General features: G+C 42.2%; 1 protein-coding gene across 2 annotated transcripts in view; it reads right to left on the bottom strand.

Annotated features, from left to right (window-relative positions):
* Nucleotides 1-7,823: 7,823 nt before the first annotated feature.
* GOLGA3 (golgin A3) overlaps nucleotides 7,824-18,462 on the bottom strand; it is a 133,123-nt gene continuing 122,484 nt past the window's right edge. For both annotated transcript variants that reach the window (XM_069215266.1, XM_069215265.1), the window contains 4 exons: nucleotides 14,408-14,530; nucleotides 12,335-12,499; nucleotides 11,139-11,302; nucleotides 7,824-9,835 (listed from right to left, as the gene is read on the bottom strand). In XM_069215266.1, the coding sequence (XP_069071367.1) occupies nucleotides 9,637-9,835; nucleotides 11,139-11,302; nucleotides 12,335-12,499; nucleotides 14,408-14,530 (651 nt within the window). In that variant the 3' untranslated portion in view covers nucleotides 7,824-9,636. The remainder of the gene's footprint in view (nucleotides 9,836-11,138; nucleotides 11,303-12,334; nucleotides 12,500-14,407; nucleotides 14,531-18,462) is intronic.

The following is an 18,462-nucleotide window of genomic DNA, read 5'->3' as shown; positions in this document are numbered from 1 at the left end:
GCAACATAGTATTTGGTGTTACATTTACATGAACAGTTAAACCATTTCCAGAAAAAATCTATTAGACGCCTACAGATTTAGTCCGTACATCCTCCATTAATAAAACTGCTTTACCCTGTTCCTGCACCACAAGAAAAGTAGTCTTGTATTAGTGAAATAAGCAAGTGTAAAGTTTAAAGGGCCATATTTTTAAAGTTAGTTTGTAAATTTGTGCATTACTGTTTATTGGTTTCCAGCTAAACCATAAGCTTTCTGAAGCAAGCATGGTGTAGCAAATATGCACGTCGTGATATGCTGTAAAGTGTCATAAGACAACATTACGGGCAACGAATTAAATAATAAACACTGCCATCTGTGCAGAATCAGGAACATTTTAGAGGAAGTGTTGACGTGTTACAGTGCAAAATCCTGAATAACTGGTTACTGCTTTGTAGGAGTGCATGCACTTATCCAGTATCCTGCAGACAACCGGAGTTACCCTGGAATTTACCGAGAAGCACAGGCTCTCCGTGAAACATATAACATGTCCAAGAAAAATATCACAACTGTCCAAAATCACAATTAAAATTAGAAGATGCGTTTAATGTTTTGGGGAGAGAGCAAGGCAAATGATCTTTCTGTATGGTCTCCTTCACATACTTCCCACAGTGTTATCTTTTTTAACTGTGAAGGCTCCACTGTTACAAATCCTACTTCAAGAAAATAACATCTCTGGAATTTTAAACACACATTGAAACATCAAGCTGAAACAAAACGAAATAAAACAATCATGAAATCTCTTAACAAAAATAGTTTATTGCACAAAAAGTCAGGAATTCTTATGCACATTTGAACATTTTTCGCAACATGCTTTATACTTCAGTTTCTAGGTGTAACTGTGGAAACGTTTATATTTTATCTGCACAAATTATTACCAAAAATAACCCTGTTATGAAAATGAGGCTTAATTTTAAAACAAAACTAACCCTACTATGAGTTGTTGCAGAGAAGGTTCCCAAACATACTGGATACAGTTTTGCTTTGAATGTCCCAGGTAGACCAGCATTGCTGCTTGGTTGCTCCATCAGTAAATATGGTCACAGAGGACCTGGTACTTATTCAAGTATCAGTTTTGCTACAAGCATCATCAAGTTTTGTTGGTTCTCAAAGCTGAGCTGCAGTGGAAGCACTGAATGTCACGGTGCACCCACAACGCAGAAAATATCCGGAGACAGGATAGTCTTTGTCGTTAATAAACTGATGCTACACAAAACATCGCTGCCCTGTAATCGACATTTGACTGGGGTCACAATTATACTTTGTGTCAACCAATATGCGGACCAATCGCGCGTAACCTAACACTATATTCATAAACTAAAACAGTGCAGCTTTCTCACTCTTGTCACACATTGTCAGTATTACGGGGTGCACTGGGAGAGAAACAACACAGACCACAGACACAGTCTGTGATAGTTTTATTACAAGGAAATTTATTTTTTCTCTTCATAAAGAGTTGCAACAGCTAAAGGGCTGCACATTCGTAAGCACTGCCAGCTGATTAACTTAACTGAACAAAAAAAAACAAAGGGACTTAAAAAAAACTACACCCCTGAAGCATAAGAAAGACATTTATAAAAGGCCACAAATGTTTACGTTGCTGGTTCCCCCATGGCACAATTCTTCAATTTTCTTTCAGTCTTCTACACTGTAAACCACAACTGGTTGCACTGTTGGCAATCCGCCCTAGTTGGTTTTGTTCAATTTGTATGCAATGTGAAAATACCAGGAAACATTATGCCTACAAGGGAACATTATGCCTAAAATTGATAACCAGTAAATTGCCTCATTCAAATGTAACATGACTGAAATGTGGAGGAAAGGCATGGACATAAAGAAAGTGCAAAGAACACTACCAGTACCGTGCTGACCCTGTGAGATTAAATTGGAGCATCAGCTACACAGACAACATGCTGTTACTCCTTCAGCGAACTGAGTTGTAAGACTGATTGGAAAGAAGAAACCTTACAGTATTAGCAGCAGGTCTTGGAACCAGAACGTACATGAACACAGCAGTTGCATTACTCACTTGGGGTATAATTCACAAATCATAAACATTAAGTAACACTAGGAAATACCAAATTCTGAATTCACAAAATCAGTGTTTAAGGAATATTTAATGCTCAAAGTATATTTGCGAATGTGGAAATTCTGTAAAATTGGTGGACTTTGTGCATTGGGAAATTTAGTTGCAGGAGCGAGTTTATGGGTATTCCCAGGTGGGTCCAAAATTTGTAGGTTTGTGGGTATTAGTCAACAATTTAGAGGTTATTTCCCATCCTTGAAATACGTGCACATTTAATCCAATCAAGTGCCTGAATAATTTTGCTTCCAGGCTGGAAATGTGGAGGGCCTAGCTTGATTTTTAATTTGCATGGATGGGATAGGAGGCAATTAGAGTATTCTTCATGAGGAAAAGTATGTTTTCTTTAGGTAAGGGGAAAGAAAGTGCTACAGTTCTTTGACCTTACATTTCCGTACACAAAACTTCCAGCTGTCAGAAATTCTGCATACATAAAATGCAAGACGTGAGTATTATTTGAAAATTAAAAAATGTTAAAAGTTTTCTCACACAATTATTTGAGAAGTCAAAAAATGTTTAAAACAATTGCAGTAAACAAAGGACTGGAGCAAATATCGAACTTTTCCCTTTCGTTTTAATAACCCTACCAAAGTAACTTCAAAGCGTGTTCATTATCCTAGCTACTTCAGTGAAACATAGTTTGTGAAAGTCTATCTTTATTTTCAGCTAAAACTATCAGATGTTTAGAAACTGATTTTGCAAGAAAGTACTGTAGTTTTAACTCTGTAAGATAACTATACTCGGACTGCAAGAGATGCCATATAAGAGTCTGCTGTGAAGGACATTTAGCAACAGGACATGGACTTAGCCTATTTGCAACGTTAATGTCATATTGTCATCCCACACTACATCTTAGGAAGGTTCCTAATATCATCTCTCGGCCAATGACAAGCAACAAAATTGACAGCATTAGAAGGAGAGAGCCCAGTTACCTTCTGTTACCAACCAGGTAAGAGAGCTTACTTAAGAAGCACTAACTGTATTCATCTGAATCTGTCTAAGTTTAAATAACAAATCCTACACTTAAAATAAAAGATACAATTTAGAATATTTGTACTGATGCCTAATCCTGGGTGTAACAGCAAAACCACAAAATATCCGAGTAAGAAAATTAGGTGCACTAATTAGCTCAGACTGATATTCAGGTTATGTCAAAAGAGAGCCACAATAATAAGCAGTTCTGCCCAAACGCAAATTACGACAGAACATTTATTTTATGCCACTAAGTTATTTTGACATTCACAGGCATAGTCTGTTTTGTGACTCCCACTATGACATGTCAAATTTCCAAATCCTGGACACAGGAACCAGACCATTTATCTCCAGAAATGTGCCAAGCGCTGGCCCACGACACCCTGGCACAGACTCAGTAACATCCTAAATGCCGGCTTCAGGGATACAAGTGCAGATTCATTTAATGTCCTGACATTTTCATCATCCCGGCTGTTCGCACTATGAAGAGAACATCTACACTGTCTAAGTCCCCCAGCTATTGCTTTGCAATAGTCCCCTCCTCAGTGGATGAACCACCTCTCTTACAGGTTTGTAAGTCAAGAGGTACTGTATAATATCTCGAACGACTGCAATTCGCGGACTTCACAATCTAACTGTGAATTTTCCCTAAACAAAATGCTTGCAGTAGTAAAGTCAGACAATGAACCTGTTGGTGTAACCAAACAGTGGTGCACACCATACAGGGAGCTACAACATACAGTATTTGTGGTAGTACAATTATAATGTCTCCATCTTCTTAACACATTGTGTTCGGCAAAAAGGCAAGAGTGGGCAGAGAAACGCTCAGTAGTTGAGTCAAGTGGGCGAGGTCACAATCTTCGAGGCGAGTGCCTGAGATCAAGCTATGTCTGCAGATCATCACTTGGTAAACAGCTTTTATCAATAATGCTTGGGTATAACGCATCAAAGTGGCCGCAGTCATGGCCGACAAAGACAACAGAAATTTACAAGGAGAGGCCATTAAACGGGTGTAGCTTTCCAACTACTCACCAAAACTAGCTGAAGGCTATGAATACATTGGAAGAAATGACAATTTGCGGTTCCCAACCTCTCAACCGCTCACTTGGCACAAGCATGATATGCAAACAATGAGAGACTTCACAGTGCATCGTTCTCCATACCACATCACTATTTCCAGCAAGTTAAGGTCCAAATAAATATCCCTTATTTGCGAAATTACCCAAAAATATATGCAGAGCTAATATGGCCTTCGTAAAGCAGCGTGACCAGCAAGGAACTTGATACATGAATTGTATTCACACGCAAACATTCTGCCACCAGGAACTTTGTGCAGCACGTTGCAAGTTAAGGAGACTGTTTTCACCGCCCTCGAGGGCAAAGATCATTCTTAAAGACTAGCAACAAAATGAAGAAATCATTTTATAATACGAGAAAGAAAATCTCTACTTCTCAACACAAAGCTCATTGCATACAGCAACATCAACCGTAGTACACAAACTCCTAAACTGTGAACTTTGTAAATTTCATTAGTGTACACAGTACATTAGTCAGTAACGTATCTTCATCAAGTAACAGTGTACATTTTTTCCTCGCAAGAGCAAAGCATGTCAGTAGAAATTGTCAGCAAATAGAAGAACAAAACAACTATAATTTCATTAAAGTGCCACCTTCTTAGTACTGAGGATGTGGCTACCACTAGCCGTGGGATGTAAAGTGGTGTGCAAAGGACATAAGATGTGTTTTCATTCAACAGAAAGCTGGTGCACCTGAGGAGTTGGAGACAGTGTATTGTGAGGAAGTGCAGATGTTGGGGCATGGCCTGGAGGTGGGGTGGACTTGCCATATACAAGTGACAATGGTGCTGCTGCTGCAGGAAACCTCAGTCCGCAATAGCATATGTTCATTATTACATCCGTTTCCAAAAGTGGAACAGCCTAGGAGTAATCTAATACGGTTGAATGAGTAAAGAGTGACACCTGTAAAGTCAGAGCACTGTTTGAACAGATTACAAAGTTGAAACTCATGCTGGTGCAGTTTTCTAACAAGGATCTTTTAAGCTTGTTGCTGCTTTACTAAAATACTGGTCCCCGGTACTTCCCCTTTCCCTGTCTTTAATAAACAGAAGACAATCTCCCATTTCTGAAGAGCCATCCATTTGAGAGAGAAGGAACATATTAAGATTTTTATGATGCATTCAGTCAACTTAAAACTGGTGCACACAGTGGCTTTGGTTCAACTCTTTAGATGACAATGGCTGTTTTGGGAGCCCATCACCAGCTTAATAAACAGCCTGGAAGATATGAAAGAACTTGTGTTGCCAGACCGCAGTAAGGTAGATGTATGTAGGTGCACTGTTCCTGCTGTACGAAGCGTGTAGTACAGAGGATAGCCAAATAAGGGTTCTCCGACAGCGAAATATGCAACCCAATGAGACCAATTTTTAACATATGAATACTTCAGTGAGAGGGCACTTTAAAGATAATGTCGGGCTAAAAGAGAAATAATTTGAAAAGCAACAATGGTGCAAAGGGTCTAGCGGGACAAAATAAAATAATAAATTATATCTCTATGTTAACACAGGACGTATGCCGGTCAGTGTAATTCTCCATGATTCCAAGTGAAATTACAAACATTGGAAAGGGAGAGTGCAAAAATAAAGATTTAAAAACATAAACTGTAAAAAAAACTAAACAAGATACCAAAATGTCTAAAAAAATTCGACTTGTTACATTCTCTCACATCTACTCAAACTCACTTCCCAACTAGTGCAGAACGTACGTAAATGACCCATTACCCAAGTCCAAGCATATTTGGGGGCAAGTGCTTGATAAAGAGTATAGGTGCAAGTCGATATTTTTGTATACATATATGTTTTCATGAAATAGAGAAAAGAAAACCAGGGTCATGATAACAATCTCAGATCGTGACAGAATGATGTGAAAGCATATTTCAAAGTTGTTAGAGGTTACAAAAAAAGAAATAAAACTAACACATTCTGCCCAATTTACAAATGGTGCAAAATAAACTGTTATATAAAAGACTCCTGAAAAGCACACAGCAGATGCTGCACAAGAGGAAGGATGAAAATCTCTCTCGTCTCCATCATCAGTTACGATGACAGTACAAGCGGTAGCAATCAGGATAGTCAACCAGGGGTGTGCCTGGATGTGGGCGGTGACGCTGAAGACAGGCTGTGGCTGTGTGCTGCATTCTTATTGGCTGAACAGTCCATGGTGATATAGAACAGCCAGTATGCTTAAGGGCCATGCAGAGATTGTCCGCCTCTAAGATCCTCTAAGGATCTTAGAGGTGGACTCCACTATGGATCTTAAGTCTGCCTCTAAGATCCTGCAAAGCTTTGGTATGAGCCAGTGTCTGAAACTTTTCCTTTTGCATTGCTTTAAAAACTTCTTTCTGGAACAAGAAAACAGGTAGGATTAAGGAGATCAGGATGAAGGGGAGGGGGTGGTGGGAAGCCAAAGTGATTAGGTAGCTTAGGGGGTCTCATCACACACCATGCCTCAAGCTCAAGGAATGGGTAAGACCCTTAATAACCAACCTGTTTGTTCAGTTCTTAGTTTGTCACGGGCACTGGAAAACTACATGGTTCAGTTTACAGACAACTGCTGCAAGTCAGTTTGCACCCACAGTTGAGTCAGTCACAAAGGCACAATAAGGCACAGAAAGGTCTCCAAGATCATACTGTGTGTGTTTGGCTTGAAATCACCAGTTCCTGACTCCAGCTTGAACCGTGAGATCACCCTCTATTCCTAGGACTTTGTGGATGACTGATCACATTATTTGTGTCACTACTCAGCCTAATGAAACACCACTTCTGGGGATATAAAATTACAAGGAGAAAGCTCATGAAACAAAGCTATCTCAATTGCATGAGAACATGGATAAATGAAATTAACCTCTCTCAGAAAATGCAAAAATTAAGGCAAATAATAAAAAAGGGGCCAAAACACAACTTATAATGATGTTTCTGTCTTGCCAACTCCTTTTACAGAGTAAACCAATGCCTTTATACTATACAATAATTACAGTATATACCTATATACTTATATATTAGAGCTATTTATATATATGTCCATAAGGAAGAAATTGGTTTTTCCTTCATAACAACTGAACTGTCTGACATTTCCAAACGAGTGTACCGTTTGCTGGGCCATCAAATCCAACAACGAACAACATTTGCATTCTTCATTTTCCTAAACGGCTGCAAGATTCAGCAAAATAATACCAGCACCAACACACACTGTCAATATGCGTTGATACTTCACATTGAGACGACATATGTGTCAACCTATATCCAATGCCAAGGTGCAAGGCGGGCACTAAGCAAACTTTCATTCATTTTTGGTAAGTTCCTTTAGCAGCACTCTCAGCAGCGCGACATGAGCCACTATTCGTGAACATATAAAATGCATTAATTTAAACAAGTTTTCAAATGGAGCACCCCGCACAGGGGTGGTACACCGAAGAGCTGCTAAGTGTGAAAGCCTTGGGAGCAGCGGATACCTGGCCCTCTCGATAAGGGCATTCCACCGGAAAGCAGCAGCTAGCAAATGTCAAGCAAAACCAGCACATAGTGCAATGGGGAGCTTGTACCCTAAATATATTGTGTGCTTTCAAGTGGAAAGTCAGCTGTGTTAGTGAGGCAAATATATTAAAAAAATTAAATTAAATTTAAAAAAATGGAGCATAGTGTTTTTTGTTTTTGTTTACATTGATAGCTGCCCTGTTGGGTGTGGTGGTTCTTGCAGACAGCCATACATTGGGGAATGCAGATTCACAGTCGCTCAACTGAGTATGAGGGTTCATGTCATACACGGTCATAACGGGAGATGGCTTTGGTGGTTGATGTAGTCACTCTCAAGCGGGGCATTTAGCCACTTCAAGGCATATGTGGTGGTTCACATGTACAGACACACAGTAGGGTATGGTGGTTTATCTCAGAGAGTCACTACAGGAACCCGCTACTGTGGATCATGTACCGTCACTATCCGCCAGGGTACCCAGTCACACACAAGATGGGTAGACAGCTACCCTCAAATGGGTTGGTCATCTGGATCTTCCCATTCGTGGTTTACCAGCTTGACAAGGCAATATGTCCACCCCAGTATGTGCGAAATGAACAACTTTGTAGGAAGAGCTCTCACAATTCATCTACCAGATGCTAATTTGAGATATCAATGTAATACAGTGTGTGTGTGTGAGTACCAAATATGCACACCTCGCTATGAGCTCCTCCTACTGAGAAGGGGTGAATAAATATATTCAAATACTTTTTCATCTTTTGAAGGGATGGTGGATCAAGGAATAATGAAGGCAGGAAAACTGTAGACTGCTCACGCTGCAAGGTGGGTCTGAATCTCATAGCACAACACCTATCCTGCGAAGCCTAATCGTTCCAAGCTCAAGCTCTGGTTAACACCGTGGTGTAACTTGACGTTCACTGGGAACAACCCATTACAGAAAACAAACGAGCATTAACATTCAGAATAAAAAAATAATCTGAGATTGGCATTAAAACGCCAATCCTTTTAAAGACGCTTCAAAATAAAATAATCCCATTTCTAAATATTCCTATCTCTGGTGGGCAGGGACCCCAAAACTGTATTTACAACCGAATCGGATAGTAACCTCGGGAAAACATGAAAACACCGAATAATAACAAGGAAGTTCATCTCTTTCTAAACTTAGACAAACATTGAAAGAACTTGTACCTGTGAAAGAACAGCAGAACGATCTGGGATGCCTGGAACTACTTAGAAACTGTAGATGCCAAAGCATGTGCAACTCAAGCCTTTCAACCTATGACTGCAAAAGATGGCCCTCTCCGTGCGACTGTAGAACAAGCTGCTCTCCTGATCATGCAGTACATCCCTTTGCATACTGTACATTCTGTTCACCTTGCATCGGACCCTCACCCGCAGTACGGACTGTGCCTCCTGTCCTTGTAGTACAAGCCGCCCATCCTGGGACTGCGGTATGGGCTGCTCAGCCTGTGCCATCTCCCTGAAGCACCCCCATGACTGAGGAAAGGCCACTCCTCTGCTTGGGAGCTGTAATACCAAGACCACAGGTTTCCAGGAATCATAGTGTGCAAATTATGCTTTACAAAAGGATACTGGCTTTAATCTTCCTGCACAATGTCGCTCTCAGTGCGGGACTATTTTTGATATCGCAGTCCGAAACTAAAGTTCTTGGATATGGTTAGATCTGATTAACACCAGCTCCTCCGCTAAGGCTTAAATCCTAGCAAGAGGTTTCAGATGCATGCAAGATCCCACAGGTCACAAAGAAAGGGGGCAGATCAGGAACTGCAGCCAAACAGAGAAAGGCATATCCTCCCATTCCGTTCAAAGAAATCTGGGCAAGCCTCTTAGTTAACTATGCCCATAAAAAGTCAACAACATTTGGAACTCAGCTTCCTTTTTCTTTTAAACAAATAAATAATGTCTGATAAGAAAGGACTCTTTCAAAAATGTCTGTGTTGCCAAAGATGACAGATGCAGCAGGGTGGCCAATGTTCACTACTGGGATGCTGGATCAGTTTCTGCATGTTGATGCAGCTCTTTAACTTCATCATCTGGTGTTGACTCTACTGGAGAACCGGCACTGGTGGTACTACTGTCCACTAACTGGCCCTCAATCTGCGTCCATGAGCTCATTGATTCATGCACCGTGATGGTGTGCTCCTCCATCTGCCGCTGAAGACTGTCCATCTCCTGCCTGGGTACAAGAGGAAGGAACAATATATGAGAGCAGGAAATATATCAGATACTTTTTCTTTGGGATCTAATTTATCATTTTTCAGTGATCTGGTTGAGATTTCATACAACTATGCCACTTGTAAGAAACTGGGTTATTAGTTGTAAAGGATGCGAGTACTTCACAACCACAAGTTTCACAATGGTCTTATTACTAAGAACCAAGTATCTCATTGAACCACTTGACTTTCTCAGGGTACCAAAGCAGAGCAGTTCAAGGCCTACTCAGGGGAGGTGACGTGGGCTAGCAATCCCAATTTGGTAACATGCAACAACATTCAACAAATTATTATCTAATCAGTCTCTCTCACACACAAACACACACAGAACTAAAAAATATGTATTCAATTACAAATATGTACATCGTGCAGATAGAAGTACTTTAGAGACACCTTCATATCACATTACACTCAAAGGGTTTTGAACCTCGTAGTTGCAATACGCCCCACCTCGATCAGTTGCAACATCACAATATATGGGGGTGGCATTTTAAATAAGGCAGGTCTACTAGCTTTGTCAGGGTGTCACCACATTACAAAAAGCAACCATGTCATGTTTCAATTTTACAACATCAATCAGTAATCACATATTTATTAATCAATAACATTTCTTATAATGGCCAATGTTCAATATTAATGTTCTCAATAAAGGGCTCTGAATGCAGAAACATGTGGGCCAGAGACTATGTTTAGCAACATTACACTGACACTGCAGTCATAAGACCAACCACAAAGGGTCCCCACACTCCTGCAAAAGCTGCAGCTCTAGGAGTTCTTGAAACAGAGGTAAAACTCTCCCAGGAACTGGGTCAATCACTGTTGATTGCCCTTTTGAGTTGGGGTGGGAGGGGGGGGGGGGGGTGGGGGAAATGGTGGAGTTTCATCATCCTGCTGGAGATTAGAGTAATTACTAAGCCCAGTAAGGAGGACAAACAACAGGCAGTGAGACTAGTTTACAGCAAAAGTGTAAAAAAGAAAAACAGATAATCAAAAGTGAAAAATCCGGGTGGGTTAAAATGAGCAGAACCCATTTGTTACACCACCAAATTAAATAGCACTTTTGTGGTATGTTGGTTGCAGCCAAACGAGTCAAGGACAGAAGGGTAGTCCTGTGTCCACATGTAGCTGAGTGGGTGCTTTAAGGTGGATGTAATCTGTAATCTGCTGTCAGTCAAGTCTTCCAGGAGGAATATACAGGAATCCAAAGCTTAACTCCTAGGTGACAATACAGCAGTGATGACTAGAAGCCAATGCATCTGTACTCACTTGAGCTGCATCAGGCAGCTGTTCAGGTTCTTTAATGGTTCTTTGCTGACAGCCGTGGGAGGTTTCAGCAGCTCCTCCAGCAGGGAGGCTGGCACGGGGCAGTCGGGGATCTTCACAGGGGTCACTGGATTGGAAGAGTTACCCTCACCCTTCAACTCCTTCCTCTGTATGAAAAGCAAACAATATTATGCACAGTGGTATTGGTCGCAAGAGGCGGAGTGTGCCAGGAAGTGCAGAACTGATGAGGCAAAGAAGAGAGGGTAGGCAGAAGAATGGTGCCAGACTGGATGAGAGAGGGACCCACACCATGTAAGGTAGGAGCCAGGTTGGAAGCGGAAGGAATACAGGCGGAGAGGTGGATGGGTGCAAGCAGTAAGGCAGTTGAGTCATGTAATCTGAGGCACAGGAGGCTAGCCTCCGGCCTGGGGGAGGAAAAGAAGACAGGTCAGCGAAGGCAGAGATGGTAAAACAATTAAGATGGGTCTAGACCAACCAGGAAAGGATACCCAGCCAATGGGGTTCAAGGTTTATGCAGGTAAACAATGCCAATAAAACCAACTAGTGAGACCAGCATAGCTTTGTACCTTGTATTTTTAAGTCTGGCCTATCAACAGCTATGTGCTATGATACAGATAGAACCACGTCCTCCACTGTCGAGGCAGTCTAGCTCCAAGGGGACCCTTTAAAATGACACAGGGCCTGCTTGTGCCCAGCGACTCTACAGACACAGAAGAGTGGAGCTCTGGCCCTTTAACTAACAGTACAGTCCGCTTACTTGGTGCCAGAAGCCTCACAACATAATTCTGAAGTGATAACTTGCTAAACCCTAATGCACAATATGGTCCCTCTACAGCATTTTCCCTTTAAGGGTATAGTCCTGACTGCTCCCTCCCCTTCAATATCACTACCTTTATGGTACCACTCATAAATGCAGAGAGTATGGCTGGTCCCTTAAGCACAATCATCATAGCACTCCTCTGTCAGGGCATGGGTATGGATCTAGCAGGCTGGCAACTCTCCAACTGAGCGCAACCCCCATGACACAACTCTGAAGGGCCACAATGTGCTTGCTCCCTCTCTTGTGCCTGGTATGCTACAGTATGATCACTCTATCCCTTCAATGTAGTTCTCTTGGTACCCAGTTTACAGGCTGCAAGTTTGGCTTCTTTTTTCCCCAAGATGTGCCCTCAGGGTACCTTCTTTGGCTTGCTGTGTTTCAGGCCCAGCTTCAGCTGTTGGTTCTGCTGAAGTAGTGTTTTCATGCTGTTCTTCAGCTCCGTCACTTTCGCCTGTAGCATGACCTTGTCCTTCTGTGTCATGGACAGGTCGTCTCGCACCGTCTCCAGCTCCGCTTTGATATTCTGGAAAGGAAGTTTAAGAAAATGGAAACAACAGAACTGAAAACATGATTTGGGTACCAATGCAGACACACATAATCACACTTGAGTAAAGGAACATGAATAGCAAAATTCTAAAATTAAATATAGAAATGTGTAAAGACAAATAAACAAAGCAAAAGTGTGAATGGAAATCATGAAAATCATGGAAATACTGAAACGTAAAGAAAAATGGAATGTGACAACATGACTAAGTAAGCTCAGCATAACAACTAATTGAAACAGGGACTTGAATAAAGAAATATGAACAAAGCAAAGGCATGAAAGTGAACAGTGACATACTGAAAAAGCTAAAATGAAAAAGATATCCTAAAACAATGCAGCCTATTGAAAGATATGGCCAATGACTGGATGAGAATGGGTAAGTATAAAATGAACACATTCAGGTTTGCATACTGTTTTGTGAAGTGGATGCAAGTGCATGAAAAATACGCATTAAGGACTGATTTTCTAATCAGTCATTCCTTCTTTTCTACCACCAGCTCATGAAGAACTGTGTGGCCCACATGTCCAACCTGAGCTGCTCTAATACACCCACAGTTAACACGTGGCAGGAACACCTACAAGACTTTACAACTGCACATAAAATGTTATATGTAGTGCATCTAGGATGTCTAGCCATTTACTGGGCATGATACAACTCTACCTGATGTCCTAAGTTCATCTAAGGATCTGTTCAAGTATCAGTGGTCTGGGTGACAATCCCTCTCCACCAGCTAGATGGTGGACACAATCAGGCTGTGGAGTAGGGGTTTTCCCCACAGACCCAGTGACATCCAGCTACACACAAAGTTGGAGACATATTTTGTAAGCAGTAGTTGAAACCACCATAGTTTTGACCACCTTTCTCCTTTCCCTCCAGGCCTCATTCCGTAACACAAGATCTGGATGCCCGCTGTGATATAGATACTACTGGTGGACAGCCAAACACCATAAGATACCTCTGGGTTATAACAGCCTGGCAGCGCAACCTACCACTCTGCTTGCAGCCCACCTTAGTATACAGTCAACAGTGACTGGGGTTCACTTATGCTTGTCCTTTAATCCCTACCTCTCGTACATTCTGACTGCATACCGCAGCCAGAAAAAAATAATTGAAAGGCTCTGTTAATGCTGTACCTCTTGCGAACCTTTCAACAATAAAACATGAAAGATGCATTAAACTGAAACTTTAGCCAATTAGCTGTAGCCAGTAGCTTGATTCTCACTTTCCCTTCTGCGCTCCCCGAAGCCCCATTCGGACAGTTGTACTCATAAGTTTTATCTGCTATCTGAAAGTTACAACTACACTGCAAGGAACTTTATCTGCTCAATTACTGACATTTTCTACAATAGGTTAATCTCCCACTTGGACGGAAGAAAAAGTCCTAGGGGCACTGGAAGCCTATGAGTTTGCAGTTGATAAGTAATAAAGGGCTACAGTTCCTCCTTAAAATATTCTGTTGAGCCTTCAGCTCTGAAATGAGAGAAACCCCATAAAAAACCCTGTTGAATAAAATGAACACCCCACTAGAGACAACGCACTCTGCAACTCAACAATGTGGGATAAAAAGGCTGAAGAGTAAAACAGCATTGTAAAAAGGAGGAAATGAAAAGAAAAAGAGAAAAACTATGGGGAAGAAAGCTAAGAGACTACTAAGTTAAAAGAAAGGTGAGGCAAAAGTTGGATTTTCTCCAAGAAATGGCTACAGCGATAGAGCTAGAAAACAACAGATACTGGACAACTCTTTGACATTCAAAATACTGTTGGAAAAGTAACCAATGTATGGTGCACAACAATGTAAATGGTGTTTATAGTGATGCATGCTGAGTGGCAAATCCTCACAACAACTACAGAAACATTGTCTCTCTCCCACGTGGTGGGCCACATACCTGCAGTAATGACTGGACACCTTCGAGCTCCCTCTGACTGCGCTGTTCGGACATGTCAAACTGCTGCCGAAGGGACTGAATTTCTCGCTCCTTCTGTTCCACCTCCCACTTCAGGTCTTCAACCTCCAGGAAGACAACGTAGACATAATTTGGAGAATCTACACTATCACTTTTTGAAACAGTAGAGTATGTGAAACAACTAGCCATCTGCTTTTCAGTGGCGAACAGGATCCCTTCTCCTATCAAACATTTTCTCTATCTCTACATGACTGAAAGTACATTTTTATTTTTGGATGTATGAAAACTTAAAAAAGAGAACAGTTGATCATGTTTTGGATAAGTTAGTGATCAAATACAATTTTTCATACATAAATATATTTTGGTTGGCACAGCAGCAAATTACAGTCCTAATTCAAACATGCTATGTATCAGTTGGGAACAACCAAAGTTCCTTTAATCTAAGAGTGAGGGATGCATACTACCCAACATCCGTTAGAGAGCATTCTGTGTGTGCTTTCTTCTAAAGCCATTGACAGAGATAACAGTGGTTATGTGAGATATAACATGATACTGGAGATAAATGACTAATTGTAGATGAAGCAGGGATGAAAAATATTCAAAATGTGCTTAAAAACCAAAAGTATTCCTGTTCTTGTATAAATAAAAAATTGCTCTCTCGGTATTTTTAATTCATTATGCGGAAATGTGCAAAGTTGAATTCTGTGGAATTTGCACACCGCCACCAGTTGGTGAAGTTCCCCATAAAATACCTTTGCAATGTAGATTTGGCAGTTTTTTCTTGTGACATTTTCAAAGTTTAAAAGCATACGTGAAGCTAGACAACTTTACCTTCTCCTAGTAAAAAAGGCAAATGATGAGGGAAACAAATTACTGGGGCTCGATCTCCACGAAGTGGGTAGTTGTAGAGAGATGCAGTGAGGAGCAAGGTGTAGGAAGCTGGCTCTTTATATGGTATATTAAAATGAGATATACCATGCTAAGAGTCCAGGGGTTCCCTTACTAGTGGGCAGGGCTTGCGCTTGCAATCCCAAGGTGCTCTTTTAGGGCGAAGTGTGGTCGAGCAGCCTTAGGCTTATCAGAGAGGAGTGTGAGACATCTGCAAATACATACACAATCAATAAATGAGACACATGCCTCGTTAAGGAAATCCACACCAATTTACAAAAATAACAAGTATCTTTATATAGGTTTTGGCACCAAAATAATACAATCAAGTAAGTACATTTTTCAAGCAAAATCTTTACAATTCAGAAAATTTGACAGTGCAATTCTTGAAAGCTGCAATGTTATCCAATGGAGGAACAACAAATGTGGCTTACGGGACTAATCTCCTGGACTTAAGGTGGATATTGACCATGGGTCAGGACCACACCAGCAGGTCACACCGGGAGGTACTGGGGCGGCCGGGTGCAGAGGTGTAGTGTGATGTCAGGTGCCCAGTGTTAATCAAAGGGGATCGGTCCACTTGGAAAGAGGCTGCAGGTTAGAACTAGGTGTCCAGTTTGGGTGAGCAACCGACTAGGATCAGGTCTTGCGATGCTCAGGAACGTAGGTACAGTAGTGGTCCTCTTCTCCTTGGTCCGGGGCGGCCGGGTGCAGAGGGTTCTTGGACTGTCAGGTGTCCGTTACTAGTGTCAGTCAAGGTGAAGGGGGCCAACCGAAACAGGCTGCAGGCGTGGACTAGGGGACCAGTTCAGGTGAACCAATAAGTGGACTCCAGTCTCACGAGCCTGGGGGACACAGAGACACTAGTAGTCCTCTTCTCCTTGGTTCGGTGCGTCTGGGTGCAGAGGTGCAGTGGATCATCAGGGTTGCAGTCAGTGGAGGCAGTTGTGGTAGAGCGGGGCCTGAACAAAGACTGTAGGCATTGGAGTGAAGGTCACAGTGGGGAAACCCACAAAGGACTCTGTCTCTGGAGATGCTGGGAACCAGGGTGGCACTGTAGGCCCACTTCAACACAGGATAAGAGGGTCAGGTGCAGTGGTGCTGTCTGATGGAGGTTTTGGCGGTCCAGAGTCTTCTTCAGCGGTTCTTAAGTGCCTCCAGGGGTGCAGTGGAGCAGCTCCGCTACTCCATGGGAGTTCCCTGGTGCTGGGGTGAAGGCAGGCAGTCTTCCCTGGCTGTTGGAAGTTTCAACAGCTGAAGGACAAGACGACTTTGGCACAATTGCCAAATTTGGCAGGCAGGGTTGGCATTGAGTCCGTCACCAGTCTTCAGTTCTCGCTTTTGCGCCTCTGGAGTGTCCACATCAGGTAGCTCACCTTAGGGTGGGACTGTCCTGAGGGGTGGACACACCTTCCTGACAACTCATTTTACCGCCTGTCCAGGTGCCAAATGGGCCATGGGGTGGAGGTTGCCCTCCTCTCCTATGAGGGAAGCCTGATCTATATATCTTTGAAGCCCCCGGCCTTGGAGTGCAGACTCACAGGTCACCCATTGGAAAGGATGTGCTAGCATCCCTGCTAGAGCAGGCTCTGTTTCTGTTCACCGGAGAGCAAAGGCTCTCACCCTTGGGGGTCAGAAATGTGTCTAGTGGAGGTAGGACAGTTAGAACTGGTCAGCAAGTACACGGGTAACCAGTAGGTTTTCAGGTGGCATCTCTAACGTGCCTTCTGGGTGCATGTATTAATAAATCTGTCACTGGCATCAGTGAGGGTTTATTTAATATGAGATGTTTGATACCAAACATCCCTGTTCTCAGTGAAGCCATCATGTAGCTGGAGAGCTCATATTGACCAGTGTCCAGGACATTCTTACAATGGCTTACCTGTCCACTCATAAGGTCTGAGAATCAACAAAGACGTAGCATATCTGCTCTGGGAGATATATCTTCACATGTAATATTATGCACCCTGCCTTAGGGTTGTAAGGCCTACTGTAGGGGTGACTTACATATATTGCATGCAGTGTTAGGAGACAGGGCACCATGTAGTGTTTTCACTTTTAGCTGCACCAAGACACGCAGCCTGCAATGGCAGTCTGCATGTGCTAGGTGATGGGTACTTAAGGGTAGCACAATGCATGCCGTAGCCCTTGGGGACCCTCTTTGGTACCCATGCCCCAGGTACCATTCACTAGAGACTTACAGGGGTGCTAAATGTTTGGTCAATTGGTGAACAAATGCATAGTTTTAGGGAAAGATATGGAACTGGATAGCAGGAACTCAGTGCACTTTCAGTCAAAATTGAATCAAATACGAGGCAAAAAGTGGGGATGATCATGTCAAAAAGGGACACTCTCCTACACAAGGTCAAGGCTCTGATGTCAAGCTGCTTACTGCTGAAAAGATAGCAAGTCTAAGAGACAAGACTCTCAGTTTTTAAGGAAGGAATAGTTCACTGAAAATAGTAACTGTTTCCAACACCCCCTGCAATTTTATATTTGAAAGAAGGACAGCTGGTGTTTGACCTACTCAAGGACTGGAGAAGTACAAGACAATGCAGTGTTCATTTAGAATATACTTGTGTAATACACAAAAGGAGAAATACAACACACAGTATTTTTAGATCCCCTTACAATGTAGATCACACATAGAACAAGTGAGCCTTGCCTTCCAATTAGCTGCTTCCTGCTTTTATACTTAAGATCAGGAGTCTCCAACCTTTCCCATAATGAGAGCTACTTTTGATTACTGATCATCATCCTGAGCTACTTCCTAAAAACGGATTCGATATGGGGTATGCAAGAGTTAGCAAATGTAAACACCACCACTGAGGTACTCTGGTCCTGCCCCTGTGAGCAAATAGAATTAAATTCACAAGAGTAGCTGTGAAAATATATAGGTTTACCACTGGAGTAGGAGTAACCAGTTGGCCAATTTTAACTCTTTGATCTTGAGCAAGTAGAATTAAAGTCACATGAGTAGATGCGAAAAGAAGGTTGACCACTGGAGTAGGAGTTCCCAGTGGGCCAATATTAACTCTTCGAGAGAGAGAGAGAGAGAGAGAGAGAGCGAGCGTGAGGGAGAGAAAGAAAGAGAAAGCGAGAGAAAGACAGCGAGAGAGAGAAGAGAGGGAAAAAGAAAGAGAAAGAAG

Source organism: Pleurodeles waltl, chromosome 11 (assembly GCF_031143425.1).
Source record: "Pleurodeles waltl isolate 20211129_DDA chromosome 11, aPleWal1.hap1.20221129, whole genome shotgun sequence".
Lineage (NCBI taxonomy): Eukaryota > Metazoa > Chordata > Amphibia > Caudata > Salamandridae > Pleurodeles > Pleurodeles waltl.
The sequence above is the reverse complement of the archived record's forward strand: the minus strand, read 5'-3'. Positions and strand labels throughout refer to the sequence as shown.